The 18,879-nt window shown below is 37.7% G+C and overlaps 1 protein-coding gene across 1 annotated transcript in view; it reads right to left on the reverse strand.

Moving 5' to 3' along the window:
• gpc6a (glypican 6a) overlaps positions 1-18,879 on the reverse strand; it is a 166,758-nt gene that overhangs the window by 48,168 nt on the left and 99,711 nt on the right. Inside the window, exon 4 of the mRNA XM_078257227.1 lies at positions 14,646-14,811. Coding sequence (XP_078113353.1) covers positions 14,646-14,811 — 166 coding nt within the window. The remainder of the gene's footprint in view (positions 1-14,645; positions 14,812-18,879) is intronic.

Below are 18,879 nucleotides of genomic sequence, written 5' to 3' on the forward strand. Positions count from 1 at the left end.
TTCAGATTGCATTTAGGTGAAATGTTCTGTTTCTGTCTACTGACATTGTTTTGATTTTGAATATCTATGTGATTTATATAAAATATTGTTAGTACTTGTACAAAAATGTGTACACTGAAACACATTAAAAGGGGTTGCTGGTTTAAAAGTATTTATTTTTTACACTTTTTCCATTCTTTGTTGCAGTTTTTACAACTCTTGAGCCAGATTTACATGTTGATGCTATCAACATTACTCTTTTAAACAGGTCCACTTACCTAAGCACTTTTTTATTTTTTTTTATTTTTTATAAATGCTTTAATAATTTTTTTTTGTTTCCTCCTTTATCTGCTATTGATCTTGTCTGATATATTTCTTTTGGCATTAGTTTCACGTAATGATGAAATAATTCAATTTGCACCACCATTCCTCCATCTATTTATCTATCCATTGACTGATACAGTGGGGAGTATTGACATGGTTGTTTACTGCTGGCTGCATGGTGCCAACTTCTTTTTCTGCTCTTGGCTGACATTTTCTAATGGAACACTCCTTTATCTTCACACCTGAAGGTATTAGAAGGGACTCCAACAAAAATACTGTACCTGCAGAGTCTCTTGGGGGACACAGTAGTCATTCATGTCTGAATCAGTGACAAATCAACAACTTTTATGTGAAAATGTTGAAAAACAAATAAAGGGTTCCTAATTATCAAGGGCATTTTTAACCACATTGATTTTTAATTTCATGACTTTTTATCAACTTTTAAATTTAACATTTCTGCCGTCTGATCCCAGTGGTAGATCAAATTGACTTCTTTTACTTTTGGTCATTGCTCAGTCAATACAATTTTGATGTGGTGAGTGGTGCTGGAGTGTTCAATAAATACACCCACTCTAAGATCAATTTCTGTCACATACTCCTAGATCCATCCTGAGCAGATACCTATAAAATCGGTTATAATATATGTGCTCTCTGGTTTCTTTCCCATTGTTGTGAAAACTAAATAGTTTAAAATATTGACAAGAATAACACTGACAAAAAGTCTGTGCCCTCTTTCACTTTATTTATAATTTTACTGATGTATACTGATCCAGGCAGATTGCTGAGTTCCTTGAGATAGGATATACATTTTTGAAGAATGAAGTAGGAGACATCTCTACTAAGATTTACCTATGTTAAAGTAATGGCCAAAATTCTTTGTGTTTGTGAGTTAATAATGATTTCTCTTCTCGTTCACTGGCCGACGCTACAGGATCTCAGATTTCAGTGGTGGAAATTCTTGAACTATTTCACACCACATACTGGCCCAAGTAAAATTAAATCTTACTGGGCTCTGCATGACTGCTCTGGAGTCAATGGGAGGACCAAAGTGTCAAGTCGTGTACAAACCCAGAGTACAGAAATGGTCCAGTTAGGCTTAAGACTGTATTCAAAATCATCCTGTGTGACTTTGTCTTTAGGATATGAAGCCATATCACTATCCAAATTATTTAAAGTGGTAGCTCCAATGTCACATACTGTCTGTCATTCTCTTCAATAACAAAGAAGCTGGAGAAAAGGTGTAAAACACCGACTGAGGTATTGAATAGTTTAATATTGTTCAATGTGAATTAAAGCTGTGACTCTCTTTCTAAAATACATATTATCATATACATTTTGAAATTACTCAAACTTAGTACATTTATGTTTCCAGTGAGCATCAGCAAACATTTGTTATTGCAGCAATTGCCCTTCCTGTGTTGATATGTATTAATCTGGGGATAATTTGGTTGTATTGGAAATGATGAACATAATGCAAGGGGAACTGCCACTTGGGTGCCCACAAATACAAGTCTGCCCAATTATTCAGAGTTGAAGTGATGAAAATGGAGGGAATAACATGCACCATCTGCCAGTCCAAACTGGAGAAAATGTTGGCATACAAACACTAAGCATTGAACAATATGAATTGATGACACCCTGCATACATTTCCAGGGAAAGCTGATTATTCCATTGCCAGTGGTGGTGTTTCTCTACATGCTGACAAACTGCACTTATCATGACAAAATGTTGTATGTTGCCTAAACAGTACATTAATTATATTTGTTTGTCTACATACAGGTCATGAAGACACAAGTCTTTGCATTGAATTAAAAAAAAAAACTATAAATTAAAATGTAATTGAGAAATGCTTCAATACTTTATGTTTTGCTTATAATAATAGTGGCACAAAAATGATTAAGAGAAAGTTGTTAGGTTAACAAAAACAACTCTTCAACTGCATCTTAGTTATAGCTCCTTGTCAGGGAGACATCACTGTGTCACTGAGCATGCTCTGGGACATTGCTCCTTGTTTACATGCTTTGCTAGTTTGACAAGCTGAGAGGAAAACTACACTGGCTTTGTTCAGCGACGGAAGGTGTCAACTAAGTACTGCAGTATGGCTCTTTGATGTGTTGTCTGTTGCTGCTGACTCTTTTATATCACAGCATATAATTGCTGCTCAGCACCTGCAACGTTTTTTTTGTGGAGTGCCTCTTGAAGATTATGCCAGTTTAAAGTACAGTATGAACAATAAAATCCAGATGATATTGGTAAAACAGAAACATAAAAAAATATCAATTGTTAATAACTTTTTGTACATTTTTACTATTTATGTTTAGCTCTATTGATTTTATTTTTCATAATGAAAATTACTGTTTCACATTTCCAGTTTTGGGCTACATAATGACTCTACATTTAGTACTGTTGGAAGATCTGGGGTTGATTTCCTATGCTAACTCATGAATGTGTGCTTCTTCCCGCATTTTTGAAAAGAAGCAACTAATGGATTGGAGACTAAATATTGATTAGTGACTGGGGAATATGACAGTTCATGTCAGTTGTGTTAGCCTTACATTGATCTGGTGACCTTTCCAGGGAGTCGTTCTGTCTCTACTTAATACCCATTGTAAAAGGCTCCCGTCCCCCAAACATGTCTTTAGAAAACATAAAATAACCAATGCAAATGATTCAAAGTCAGTGCATTTTACATTCACGCCATGATTGTAAGCAGAGAGCAGCAATACCTGCATTATTGAAACTATCGTGTAAACACCTTAATTAGTGTATTCGTCTCACTTTGACAGTCCTTCCTCCACAGCGCTGCGGAGGAGGGTCTGGCTAGTCCACACAGCATTCCGGGATGGGAGAAAAATGTGCTCTGGTTTATTGGTATGTCTATTAACCAATCACAATCGCCATGGGCGTTCAAAAGTTATTTTACAGAAAAACAGAAAACTCAGATTGTACAGATAGTCTAGCTAGCTGTCTTGATTGACCCTGCAGAGATCTGAGGAGCAGTTAACCATAGTCCTCATAAATCCACCAGAGTTTAAAATTACAACACAAAAAAAGTGGAAGGTAACGGACCTCCGCGCGAAAAGAAGGACATATGGTGGAATTTCCGGCGGCAACGGGGCAATCCCGGAAGTGGAAAGTCGTGGATATAGACCAAACTTGTATTAAAGTTATAATCACAATAAGCACACTATAAATCAATAAAAGAGCTGAATCACCCATCAGTCTTCGGTATTAGTCTTTGCATGTAAACAGCATATTTAGCTTTCCGTTTACTTCTTTGCAGAAGCCACAAAAGGTCACACACTGAACCTGATGAATATGTTGGAGAAAACAGTGGCACGGCTTGCTGTGGTTAAACAATGAAGCTTGTTTTTGTGACGACAGTAAAATGGTTACAATAACACAAACAGTGAAAAAGCCTGTGTTAAGGTGTTTCATAAATTTGTGTGAAAAAAACTAAAAAATACACAAAAAACTTTAGGAAATACGATTCAGAAGGCTTTGGTCTAATGTGACTTTGTGTCAATTACAAGTTATGATACCAGACACCCAATGATTAGGTTTATGTGCTTTGCTGTAAGCGGCACTAACGTTTTTTTTATGTAAATGCCGCACAAGGAGTCACCAAAGGCAGAAATTAAAAATCAAACCAGGGCATTTATCGCTATCTTTACCTTAGGGGGCAGAAACCAGAAAACCTTTTGTGAATGATCATGTGGGTCACTTTAAAATTCATTTGGAAAAGTAGCAAAAGATTACAAATGGTTTGTATTAAACAAGCAATGGAATATATTTAGAAGCAGACATAAAGCCATTAATTTATTTTTTTTGTCCCGACTTGCTCTCTGACCTTTCCTTAAAGGGGCTCGGTCTCAATAGATGAAAACACATACAACATGCAAGAAGCAGTGTTTCCCCTACCATTGCTTTGGGGGGAGACCCCCCCCAAAAAAATAAATAAATAAATAAAACGACTCCCCAACCCCCTGAAAGAATGACAAAATTATATAATTATGCTATATTTTCCACACACACAAAAAAACGGATGCGTGAGATTAAGTTGTTTTCACAGCTTTGGCACATACTGTACAGGCAATTCGCTTCTCGTTCCTCGCCTTGAAAGTTCAGTTCATTTTACCTTTAGTCGCGAAACCTTGTCCCTATTTTCACCTGTTGCTGAGTAACATAGGCCTACATTAACATTCCATGGTCTTGTGCAGTGTCCGAAATTAACACTCGGCAGTTGCCAAATGCAGGTACATTTTTCGCTCGCCACGTTAATTTCAGAGCATATATAGCAAGCAAATGTTTGTATCAAAATAGTTCTGTTTTTCATTCTTCATTTTGGTGAAGCTGCTACTTTCTTCTGTTTCTCAGCTGTCTGCACATCGGAGCTTCGCGGGAAAGGGCCGACACACAAATTGCCGCACACACCGGAATGCCAGCCACCATGTCAGTTCTGTTTACTGATAGACAGCATTTACCTCGGGCTAATTAATTAGCTAGTATGTGGCAATTTTGGCAACCAGCCTTTCAAAAGAAAAAAACAATGAAATTTAATGTTAACTGATTATTAACCGTTAACCGACAAGCAGGAAACGGAGTCTCAGTTCACCTGTCTGGGAGGCTATGACACACTTTCTGCACTCTGTGTCCACGGACAGCTGTAAACTTGTACTGGTGTTGATGTTCTGTGCAATTGCCATGGACACATGCAGCCACTTTCCTGAAACCGCTTGCGGACACAGACCACAGCCCCCCTCCGGTGCTCAACAACATATTGGGGGACAGTCACCACCCCCTCTGGAAAAAATCCTAGGGGAAACACTAAATAAGCGATTACAAACATATTATGCCTCTATGCCATATCCTTGAACCTGTATTCTTCACCTTTGTTAAACTAACTTTTTAAACACATCCAAAGTAAACCTTGTGTTTATGTTGAAAAACGTATCATCTGAGTAACAAGTGTGAAACAACCCTTTCAGTCTTACTCAGAATACTCCTTTTCTAAACACAAACACTGCCAAAATCACTCTGCTAAAAGACGTCTGAAGTCAGTTAACACTTTTTCCAATTTGCAGGTGCAAGACGTGAATCAATTGCAAAAGACTCGCTAACTTGCCAACATATCTGTCTGTCTTTGGGGAGTCTCCACAGGCATTCTCTCATGCACTTACAACTGGACTGTAGCTCAACGAACACATTTTTTTCTGTTTTATTGGCTTTCGGCTATGTCTGGATTACTTTAGTCCATCTGAAGTCTCAGATACCATGTCTGTTGTGCCTCACATATAAACGTGTATGTCTTTTTACATTAACACTTTTCTCTACTGCTACAGCTGCAAGACACTAGTGCTTCTGCTGGATGATTGTATTTTCCTGTGCTGCCTTTCTGCTGTTTGTTTAGTTCTTATACCAGTGTTGAACGGTAAAGGAAACATTAAAAGCACATGTGATGTTCACTGTGATGGATTACCAACTGAACTCTAGTGTATCTGTCACACATTAATAAAATTAGTACAAATGTGTGGCTGCCCAGGAGGTAGAAGAAAGGAATCACGCAATAAAATACAAAATTAATGCTTTGGAAAATTGTAACTATGAAGAAAAAGTTTGACATTTTGGGAAATATGGCTGCTTGCTTTTTTTGCCAAGAGTTATATTGATACCACGATACCAAAATGTCAAACAATTCCTTTGGGCTTATGCAATTTTGAATAGTCTAAAATATGCAATACCATCAAATGTAATAATTGTGTAAAACAAGTACTGTATGCTTTCCATCTATATAAAAAGTGAGGATAAAATATGGTAAGAATAACAGTCAGTGTGCATGTGTGTGGAGGCATGTGGTATATATACCATGCATGTGTGTGGCCATCAGCTGTGGTAACTTACAGTATTACAAAAATGTTGCTTATATTTAGTATAGCTGTGTAGGCATTCCTGCCACATGTACAGAAAAGCATCTTGCAGACTCTGCACAGCCAGTAGCAATTAGAAATAAAATATACTGGTTCTTGATTATGCTGAGGATATGGAGATCACTTCCACTAGGCTAAGTGAGTCATCCAGCCTTCAGCTCTCTGACAGGCAGGAACCCACTAGCTTGTTTGTTCGTGTCATATCTGTTACTGAGACCATCATGCCTGATACTCAGTCAGCTTGAGTGTGCCTGTGTGTGTGTGTGTGTGTGTGTGTGTGTGTGTGTGTGTGTGTGTGTGTGTGTGTGTGTGTTGGTGTGTTTTTGCCTGGTAAATGTCTCAGGTTTCACTTAAAGATGCAGTATGCTTTGTCATACTTGAGGAATCTTAAAGACCACTGTATTACTCTTAAGGTAGTATTAGGTAAAGCATTGTGGACGTTGAGTGACACTGTAGAGCTTTTACAGTGAGACTGGTAGATCATTTATAGACATCTTAAAGGCTACACAGTGCAGTAAAAGCAGAGTATGAGCTTTATTTCTGCCAAGCTATCGACGTCATTTAAAGTAAAGCACTGGCAGGGCGTTCATCTTCATAATCTTACAATCTTACATCTTACAGGACAGACAAAATATTGCCTTGAATTCTCATGAACTGGGAGGTTGTGGGGAGGTCCAGTTACACTGGGACACAATCCATGCAATTAAAAAAAATGAGCAAATAAAATCAATAAGGATCGCTTACATTGTGGTGTCAAAGGACTCAACAGAGGACAACACAAGCCTATATCTTAATTAGGAGAAAAAATGTATACACAGACAGCCCAGTGCTTGTAATAAAGGAACACAATGGTAGGCTATACAAATCACTTCTCATTTAATGCAATGAGTTTATTATTTTCACTGTATATACAGTAAATTAAGCCCTGCCCCCTTAGTTACTGCTGCTACGCCTGTCAATCTTTCCATCCTCGCATGTCACATTCAATTAGCCTAGAAATCTAGACTCAGCCAGGGTCAGTCTAGCAACTCTCCGTTGGCTTGCGAGCTGGGAAAACCAAATTCTGGTCAGGCCAATCACATCGTGTATAGAGTCGGTGGGCGGGCTTAACAAAAGGACGGCAGAGTTGCGACGGTTTCCGCATGAATTCCCTGCTACTTGAAAACAAAGAAGATGGCTGCTGCTGCTGCTGGCGAACAGTGGTCTTTTGAATCAGCTTTGGCCGCGACTCTGGAAGACTTGGAGTTAAGCACTGAAGTCATTCTTAAAAAAGGAAGATGTGTTCGGAGTATGCCGACCGGATACAGCAAAAGTTTAATCTATCAACTAGCATTGCTCTGGTTGGTTGTAGCGCTATCCTATTGCATGCAGAGGGATTTGAAAGACAACCATTTATCCCGCCCCTCGGATTGAGCCCTGCCAATGGTGAGTTCCCAGACCCAATATCTTGATGTGGGTCTGGTTTGTCAGGCTAACAGTCAATGATAACGGTAGTAGATTTACCACTCGAAATTCTTTCAACAATAGGTCCTTGATATAAGACAGAGGTAGACAAAAGCAGGCTTCTTATTTTTAGACAACAATTGACATATTTGTTGGCTGAAATGACAACTGTAACTGGCTGATTTCATCAGCTGTAGCTAGGTAACTAATTAAGCTAACGTTAGTTCCAGGAGTTGATTGGAAATGGTCTCCAATGGACTTTTTATAATTTTAAGTTTACTTGTAATACAATTAAATCTTGTAGAATATGTTTTAAAAGGGCACTTGACGGCTACTTACATTATATCAGTCTGAAACACTGGGAAATAAAGAAGAGATGTTCTTGTATTGCAGTTTAGAGCTACAGTAGTTAATCCTGGGATTCTAAGTATGACAAAGAAAAAATGACAGAATAGACACTTTTGTTCTAACATAACACGGTTTGGCTGCTTAGCTTCCTTACCTGATTTTCCAATAGTATGTTTTCACTTTTAACATTACAAGAAAAGAAGTATTCAGGATGAGGACTAATTGTGTTTGGTGAATGTAACGCCATATCTGGTAACATGGGTTTGCTGGAGCGGTAACTTGCCCAAATCCAAAAAAGGGCAAAATAACTGCTAACGTTAGCCTAAACTCTGATAGCATCCAGAACCATCCACACAGGTTTTACAGGTTTTTCTTTTTTATACATTATGTGCAATTCCACATAATAATATAACCTAGTTAGTTAATGATATGCTAATGTGTGGCTTTAAACATGCTAACAATTGCATCTTACGTTAGAGCATATAAACCATTCCTTTTTATCCTCATGTTTTTGGTTTTGGAAATTAATAAAAACTCTTGAAACTCTTTAGATAAAGTATTTCTCTTACAACAGCCCAACATACACCACTTCAGCATGAAGAGAAATCCACAGCCTGCCGTGGCTAGTTATGGTTGCAAAGGTATGAGTGGACAATCACTGTTTGGGGAAGGGGTTTATCAAAAAGTAAATTAAAATCTGCCATCAATTTTGGCCATGTGTAGCTGAAAAATGGCGTTGATCATGATGTTAGCCTGAAAAACTGCTAGTGTGTGAATAACAGCATGTGTCTTTCCCTCTCTCTCTGAGGGTATTTTAACAAGGTGCTGACAAGAAAAATGATAATGATGTGTCTGTCATGATGCAGAGCTGGGTAAATTTGTCACGATGGCAGGTGACTGATGGTATGGTATCACCCATTGGCCAAACCATGAGTTCCTTCCCTGAAAACATGTGCGCGCGCACACACACACACACACACACACACACACACACACACACACACACACACACACACACACACACACACACACACACACACGCACACAGTCAGGTTGCCTAAAATCACCCAACACGGGGACGAGCAGGTAAATCACATCCTTCCCCAGGTTTATGCTCATTGTTCACTGACAGTCTGTCTTCCATTTGCAGCCTGAAAGGTGTGAAGTTGTTACGGTAACCTTTACAAACTGTAAACTACTGTACTGTGACTAACTTTAAAATGTATGACAGGGATGCTGTAATCATTTGTCGCCTTCCGCATAATGATATGTAGGCTACATCAAAGTATTCACCAAGGTTATTATTGTTTCAATGTTACACAGATTTCAGGAATAAACACAGTAGTGGCACATTTGTTTTACTCTCCCCAGTAATGCTTGTAAAACCTGCAGTGTGATACCGGCATCTTAATAATCAAGTGGTTATCAATTAGTCAGATTGCCCAGAATTTAATTTTTATCTCTAACTTGTAAGTCTTGTTGATTTGTTTGGTGTTACAGTGTTTCAGCACTTGAAAAAACGTTGACTTTACTGGCTTGACTTAAAATCATGTTCTGTTGTTATTGCTTTTATGTCTCTATTCCTATCCCATTTATTTTCAACTATGAATTCCAAAAGCCAAAGCCACTAAGTGATATAGAAAGGGAATAAAAAAAAATGAATATTTGAACTTCTAGTTTTATCTAGTATTAATGTGAAAAACAAATTAAAAACTAAAAGTATTTGTGAATGTGCACGATAATAGTGCAGTACAGCATTATTATTAAAGATCATGTTCTATTTTGGAAAATGTCAAAACAGGGTAGCAGGCGTTATTCTCAATTTTGCAATGTTTTCAATGGCTTAGTAATTATGTACATTTATTTGATAATTTATTTACATTTATGCCCAATGAGGCAGGTACCGTATTTATGTTATTCAATGTCAAGACATTTAGTGCCAGCATGACAATAAACAGTACTACTAAGCTGTTGCAACTAGAGTTCCTGGTTTTACACTTTTAGCAGAGACACCATGTGTCTTCTGCGGCATTGCATCAGATAAAAAAACAAACATTTTCTGTGGTAAAATGATGACAAATAAATCCTGATCTTCACTTTTCAAACAAAATAGAAAATCAGCCATGTGATGTGACTTTCATGGGTTGCTGCAAATCAGTTTTTCGTGTTTGAGAGTGGGGGTGCTCCATTGTTCTCTACAGACTTGTCAGCAGCTGCAGACTTGTCACCATGTGTTTTGGGAATGAGGGAACATGCAAATAATATTTCAATAAATGTTTAACAGAAAAGTCAGAAAAACAACAGTTAGTTCATACAGTGTTGTTGTGCTCCATGTTGTGATGATTGAAAACTGGCTTTAAAAATGTAATTTTTAGTCCCAGTAGTGGTTTGCAGTATAGTGCAGTGCTATACAGCCATTTCACCAGAACTTGATTATTTAGAGTCTGTATTTATATTATAATTCTATTTGGTCTAAATTACTTATTAAAAATGCTTAATTATGTTAATGACAATATGTTTTCCCTGTTTTGTGAAAATCTAATGGCATTAATTAATGCCTGGTCGGTCTAAAAATAGTTTTACTGTGTTAAAAAAAATCCTTCTTTTAAGCCATTTCTTCAAGGCGCACAAATGCTAAGACAGAAATAATATCTTTAATCGTATTTCTATATTTCTCAAGTCCACTGTTTTACTGTATTGAGCTTGAAATTAGTCAAGGACACATGCACGCACGCACGCACGCACGCACGCACGCACGCACGCACGCACACACACACACACACACACACACACACACACACACACACACACACACACACACACACACACACACACACACACACACACAGTTGGCTCAAACGGGCTTCACACTTGTTCAATTAGAAAGCCTTACCTAATTTAACACATTGTGTCACTGCCAATCATTACCTAGCAATTTAACTCAAAGTGAGAAAAAATTTATATAAGCCAGACTGTTATATTTAACCAGTTTCAGAAGAAAACTCTTGGCAGGGTTCATTTTCTGTTTTCATCGCTGTAATCACAGCTCATATTTCCATATAGCAAACTCATAATACAAACATTAAATAAAGCATTAAATTGAATACAGCTAGTTAAGACCGAATCACCGTGACATCATGCTAACACAAAAATGACTTTGACAAATGACAGTTGATTTGAATTGCGGAGATATGTTAAATCGTCAATATTGGGTACAGTACTGCTGTGATATTTTCTGTACTGTTGATTTGCTAGCGTCTTTGATAAACCAAATCTAGCATTACGAACAGCAACATCTCAGCAGCAAGTACATTAGGTCTCCACCTTAATGTTAGTAAAAGTGTTGACATATAAAAGCATCAAACATGCATTTTAGAAGAATGAGATACAATTATATCTAGTTATTCCTCATCCCCGTTTTGCTCAGCACCGATATATTGTATCAGAGGATAGAAGTTTTCTACCCGGAAGTTATTGTAAACAAACATTGTGGTTGGGTCTATTCATGTATTAATTGCACCACCATTTTTCTGCCATGATATTTAAAAAAACACCTATAAATGTTACAGGCGTGTCTGTAGGTCAGTATACACTGTATATTATAATTGAATGCAGCTCTGGTGGTACAAAATTAACCTGTTTTTTTATGAGAATGTTGTATTAAGGGTGGGGAGTTTCTACACATTAGAGTTAGTCAATTTTAACCTTGTAGGGGTTTTCTGTTGGCTAAAGTTACGTTTGCTACCACAGTTAACACATTCTTGAAAAAGAGTTTGGTCCAAAGTAGTAGTTTGTCTGCTTTTAACAGCGCTAGCATTAGCTGGTCTGTAGCTGCTATACCAAAACAACAATCAGTCGTGTCGTCTTTTGCAGCCATTGCCCCATATGAAAAATATTCAAAAAGGAGCAAGAATATTACAAGCTCTAAATCTTATTGTATAGCAAAAGACACTTGTTTACATATGCACCTGTTTACTCTTTGTTTGGTTTTTTGCTACCTCTATAAACATTTGAAAAGCTTTCGACAGGATTCTTTTTTTGTTTTTTGTTTAGATTTAATATGTTGCTTTTAAGTTAGGTTGTTAACAAAATCAAAAGAAATGCAGCCAAAACTGAGTACTCCCCTAGTTTCCATTTGTTTATTTTGCAGATACAAAAAAGGAAGAAGTAATTGTAAGATGACTCTGTACGAGGAAAATAGGGCTACTTTTAATTTTATTTTGCCAGTAGAAGGCACTACTGCTCTGTTGACCAGTGGGGCATCCCATAATGTGAATGTGTAATGTGAGTCTTCAAAAACAACGCGCTGCATATTGTAAAGTCATGTTTTTATTTTTATTTTACATGTTAATAAACTATATTCTAAAGTGTAATTAAACCTCTGGTTTCTTCCGGCTTCACTCAGTATGCACTTTGAACAGGCAGTATCAGCAAAAACTTGGATCGATCAAATCGATCAAAATGGGAAAATATATCGGGATCACATTTTTTGCCATATCGCCCAGCCCTAATTTACTGTATTTAATTAAATCTAACAATACAGTTACAATGTTTAAAGGTGCTGTAGGTAGGATTGTGAAGATCCAGGATTTAGCCAAAGAATTTGAACATCAACAACTTCTCAGTCCCTCCCCCCTTTCTGCTAAAGCCCAAACGGTCTCCTAAGCCCCTCCCCCCACAAGGGAGAATTAATGCGTGTGCCTGAGCAGTGATTGACACGCAGTTAGACACCCCCCATGGCCCTGATTGGTGAATCTGAACAGGGAGCTGTGGATTTTTGCAAATCGCACTACAGGCTGGAGGTGGTACCAGAGGAGCCAGATTTATTTTTAAATTACCTGCTTTATGTAGTTCTACTGGAACATAGCGTCAGCAAATATGACAGAAAGTTAGTTTTATAAGTCTTACCTACTGCATCTTTAATATACCGTAATATAAATCTGTCAACCTTGTGTCATATTTTCCGAAATCTTTTGATTTGTTCCACTAAGTAAGAATGACGAAAGCTCAACTTTGTACATTAGAGAGAGAAAAAACATTATCTGGTTTTATTTAGCCAAGTTGGCATTCCTCTATTTTTTTGTCCATTTTTAATAAAAGAAAGAATGTTATTTGTTACATAAATCCCAGATTCAACTGGATTTAGAAAGATTATAGACAATTTTCAAAACTCATCTTCTCTCTTAAAACTAAATGAAAAGCCTTGCTCTCCTTTCTATTGTCTTTCGAATCAATGATATCGATAGTAACATTTAACTATGAACAAAGTCCACAGGTAAATGTCATTGAGGGCTCCTAAAAATTGAAGGCTGTGCCTCTTATCTAACCTCCTCTAATAAGTGATGATTTAAAGGGATGACAATGACAGATTGTGTAAGGGCTCAATCCATACATTTCTATAATGCAAAGATATGCTCCAGTGGCAATAATTGACCTGTGACACATTTAGAAGTTGTCTCTGAAAGGCAAATCAATATTTCTTGCAAGCTGCACCGTAAGCAAATCGAAGTTCTTTAGCAACAGATAATGAATACAAAATGTCAGTAGACATAAAAAAATGTGTCTTTCATTGTGAAAATAAACATCCTTTGGGTTCTACATTTGTAATTATAATACTCCCAGCAACATTGTCTTTCAAACCAAAAAACAATGTCTGCACAAAAAGTGGAACAAAATTAAAAAAAAAAAAAAAAAAACACTTTTTCTACACCCCAAGGGTGTTTTTGTCTTACCAGATTCATCATTCTGTTGCAACAGCTCTTCCCATTACTGTCAAACAGAATGTCCCGTTACGGCAATAGATTTGCCTCTTCACAACCGAACAAGACACTAACTTTTTAACACATGTCATAAAGCTGCGAGACATCTCATTCAGTGCACAGGGGCCTGTGTCGATCTGAGACTTCAGACATGCCATGGGAGAGAACAAGCGGTACGTCATCTGATGGTTTCTCGAATGACAGGCCTGTCACAAAACAGCCAAAAGCTTAGAAGTGCAGTTCACTTGACACATTGTTTTCAGTGATGCCTCTTAAAAAAACGTCACCCCATTTAAAAAAAAAATCTGTTAGTGTGGGTGGGAGGATGCAACTGGGGTACATAACAAATAAAGTATTGGCCTACAAAAGATCCAGAGGGAACACTCTATGTGCCTCCTTGGTATCCATTTAACAGGAGGGCTTAGAGCATCCAGCTACTTACAGCCTAACTGAAGTGCTATATTACTCACCGAGCTCAGCTGGAAACACTATAGAAAATGTGTTTGCCTAGGATCTGCTCTCCTTTATCAATCCCAAACAGCAGGGACCAGAGCTTTAAGCACTATGCCAAAGTTCCAGCAACAGCAAACAACATTTCAGACTGAAAAAAGACGGAATGGTTGCACAAATGAGATTTCAGTTTTGTCTCTGCAAATCCTTTAAAGCTGAATCTAACACAGTACAACCTACTGAATTCCCACAGAGACTATTCAAAGACACTGCTTTAGAAAAGTTACATGCAGCCTTAGAAGTACGAGTGTGCGCACAGGCAGACAGACACACAAACCTTAAAAATATTACAAAGAGAAACTGAGAAACAGGTGCAAGGGCACTCGATTTGAAGCAGAATCTTTTATTTCTTACCGATGAAGAGGTTCCATTCAGCATCTAGGTCTGCCTGGTTCGCGAGACAGCCCCTCATAACATTGTGACAGTAGTTGTGACAGGGTTTCAGCCCAGGCATGCCACGACAGTATGGACAGTACAGCATCTTGGTCAAGGCTTTGACACATGCTGGTACTACATTCACCTATGAAACAAAGAGATGTTCTTCAGTTTATGTCATGTCTTTTCAAGCTCATTAAACCTCAGTAATTGTTTTATGACATGCAGTATGATTCCTAGAATGGAAAGAGTAGTTAAAAAACAGTAATATTGCGCATTACAATTCTGGACATTTTTATATTTCTACAAAGCATCTATAAGGAATGAAATTCCAATTGAAAGTTAGTTGAAAGAATAGTCAGACGCATCTCAACACTACATCATATCTTCTGAAGCTTGAAATGTGAAAACCCACCAGATAAAACTGTATGACAGTACAATGTTTACAACTCTGTCCATCTCAATTCCTTGTGAAGGCTGTGCCTTTTGTTGTTGGGCCATGTCATTGTACTGGCTTGAGTGAAAGCGACAAGATTCTCACATCTGCTTCCCTTCAGAGGTGGGGATGCAGAACGAAGAGTACATCTGATAATTGGCCTGTCAGCCTCTGTATTCATGCTTGACTTTAGATTTTGTCCAGCACACACTCTGAAGACTGCTGGTGTGTGTGTGTGTGTGTGTGTGTGTGTGTGTGTGTGTGTGTGTGTGTGTGTGTGTGTGTGTGTGTGTGTGTGTGTGTGTGTGAGCAGGGAAGGTTGGCAGATTGGTCAGTGGTTGTCATAAGGACTACACAACTGGACACATCTGGGTTTTGCTGTGGCAGAGGAACCAATCTACCCATCACAGAAAATGATTTGAAGAGAGAGTTAAATACATGTTAAGTTAGTAATGTCATGTCCATCCATATGAGCAAAACAGTGATTAATTTGCTGTTTCTAAAAGTTATGTCAACTTTTATTTATTTTATAGCCTAAAATCACAAATTTGCCTTGAGGAGCTTTATAATCTGTACAGCCTTAAACACCCTTTAGACCCTCAATTTAGATAAGGAAAAACTCTTACAGGAAAAACAAACAAAACAAAGGTGGGATCCCTCTTCCAGGACAGACAGATATGCAATTAAGATGAGTTTTTATTCTGAGAATGATTTGTTCATTACTCATTTTGTGTATACCATACTCTTTCTCATTATTATTATTGTTAATTTGACTTGTATTAACATTAATACTGTTGGAAAAAAGAAAACGGAAACATGTAGAGACACAAAGGCAGAGGACATAAATACATCTGAAGATAAAAGTGAGATGGACTTAAAAAAAAAGAAAACATCAGTGAACCTTTGTACAGTAGCTCCATGGCGACATGTGATGCTGTGCTATGAGAATGTATTCAGCTTTGGTCTTGTCTACAGTCTGATTTGAACACTGTAGTCTGTATTTGATTTTACTGTAAAAATATTGTACTGGGAGTGTGGTTAACATATGGGAATATATAATATAACACATTTCACATCTGACATGGAAATCATTTATGTGTCAGGCTTCTATGTTAGAAAGATAATCCGATGTTACTAATGGAGCTTTTGCTGGTTTTATGATATTACTTTAGGATTAAATAAAACCAAATTTAAACCAAACCAAAAAATAATTATAAGTGTGTGTGTGTGTGTGTGTGTGTGTGTGTGTGTGTGCACCTACAGTATTTCTGTTACTTGTGGGAAAATGCTAAAGAGCTGAACTAATAGCCAACAAACTCTTAATTCAGTTTGCTGGTTGCCAAACCCAAACCAGCTTGAGGGAAAAATGGAGTTCTAAGATGTAAGTCCCCCTATTAAGCATGTGTAAGCATGAGGACTGTGATGGAGACTTCCTCCATCTCATATTCTTGTACTGTATGTCATGCCATGTGTGTATTCATGTTTGTCCTTGTGTAACACGGATAATCCATTGGTCTGCAGTTCATGGTAGCCATGGAAGGCAGTCCTACACAAAGCATGGCTGTATATCTCCAGCTCTTTATTGTTTAATGTTACGCTAAGCAATGCTAACCATTTGCAATGTGGTTCATCTTAACCAGGGCTACTCACCTGTGTCAGCCTCCACTTCTAAACAGATATTAATACTTACATTTGCATACATTATACTGCGTTATAAACAGTTTATAATAATATAAAGCATTTATAATTATATAAATTGGCAACACTTTATACCCCTATTTAGCATTTATAAACAGTACATAAACATTTGTAAATGTAAATGTTTATGTACTGTTTATAAATGCTAAATAGGGGTATAAAGTGTTGCCAATTTATATAATTATAAAGCTTTATATTATTATTATTATTATTATTATTATTATAGTGCTATAGGTGTCTGCTATCAGACTGCATGGACCCTTCACTTTTTCTTCACAGGCAGTGCTGGAGGGAGTACCAAAAAAAAAGAAAAAGAAGAGCAAACACAAAAAGAACCGGCTGTGTAGGAAGCCAAAGTCGCAGAAAAACAAACACCAAGAAAACAGAGAGACAGATACAGATGAAACAGACGGAGAGAAACCCGGACAAGACACTAGCAGACAAACAGAGTGAACAGGCAGGTGTTACTGCCACATTTGGACAGACAAACAGCACCAAGTATGTGCCAATCACAGTGTTTGCTTTGGACAGAGCTTATCTTATTTCCCAAAGAAAGTTTCACCTGCCAATTCACACTTCATGATATTTATAATAATGATTTGGTTATTTTATGAATTCATGGTTGAATGCACTTATTGTAAGTCGTTTTGTATAAAAGCGTCAGCTAAATGAATGCAATGTAGTCTTGCATTGCCAGACCTTCCTCCACAGCGCTGTGGAGGAGGGTCTGGCTAGTCCACACAACATTCCTGGATAGGAGAAAAACATGCGCTGGTTTATTGGCATTTCTTTAAACCAATCACAATCGTCTTGGGCAGCGCTAAAGGCCAGAAGCAGGTACAGTGCCTCTGCAAAATAGCGTCGGGAAGGAACTTAGTGGAACATGTGCACGTAGGGAGGCGAGCTCTGGAATTAAAATGGCTGTCAAGTGTGCGATGATACTTTTACTCAAGAAAAAGATAAATATAATTTGATTGTCGGTTCTAGCTCAGAGGATGTTTCCCGATTTGACCGGAGTTTAGAATCCCAACACGAAAAAAGCGGAAGGTGAGGAACGTCCGGCCGAAAATGAGGGACATCCGACGGAACCTCCGGTGGCACTGGAACAATCCCGTAAGTGAAACGTCGTCGATATAGACTAGATGTAATGTATTGCAGTTTCTTAAAGTATATGTAATATTGTGTTAGCAGATTATAAAATCACCTTTAGATCTGAGTCTGGTCATTCTGTGCCTGCACTTTCGGTATTGACAAAATCAGTATCAAACATAAACAACCACAAGTCAAATCTGGCTGCTGCATGCAATTCACCAGTTTACTATAACTGAGACAGAGACAAGACAGTTTTTAGATTGCACTTCCACTTCCACCCGCATCCCCATGCATCTCCAGCAATCTCTTTCCCTCTCGATGACTCAAACTTTTTCCTATCAAGCTATTTGAATCATTCTATTTCACAGTCTAATTTGCATATAAATATATTTGTTATAGTGACGGATGAAAGAGAGAGAGAGAGATAGAGAGAGAGAGAGAGAGAGAGAGAGAGAGAGAGAGAGAGAGAGAGAGAGCTCGTCCCTTTTGTTTTCTCTGTTGGTTCAGCCCCACCCAGTCACTGTACCTGGGCAAGGACATTAAATCCAGTTTAAACCACTATCATAAAACAAAAACTAGTCAACAGGATGGGAATATATTCCTTTAATAAATTCACTGTATCACTGCTGTGGTATAAACGATGGCAGCGATACAGAGGAGCCAAATGAAAATGTAGTATACTGTATCATCTACTCAACATCAGCAAACCATTTCAAATGTCATTTTGTATTATTTAAAAACATCATACTTTTTCTTCCAACTTGTACAATCAAGTACAGTATTGATTCATAAGAATAATACATAATTTTAAAAAAAAAGTTCTGGGATTAATCTGTTTCTGTCAATTCAATTAAATGTGGCCAAGTTTCTAGACAGCCTAGTTAAGATACATGGAGAAAACACTTGGAGAATTTTCTTAACTATAGACCCATTCCCACTGCCCTCTTTACATTCAGTGTGGCTTTTTAGCGGCGACCAAAGAAATAT

Source organism: Sander vitreus, chromosome 1 (genome assembly GCF_031162955.1).
Source record: "Sander vitreus isolate 19-12246 chromosome 1, sanVit1, whole genome shotgun sequence".
NCBI classification, from domain to species: Eukaryota; Metazoa; Chordata; class Actinopteri; order Perciformes; family Percidae; genus Sander; species Sander vitreus.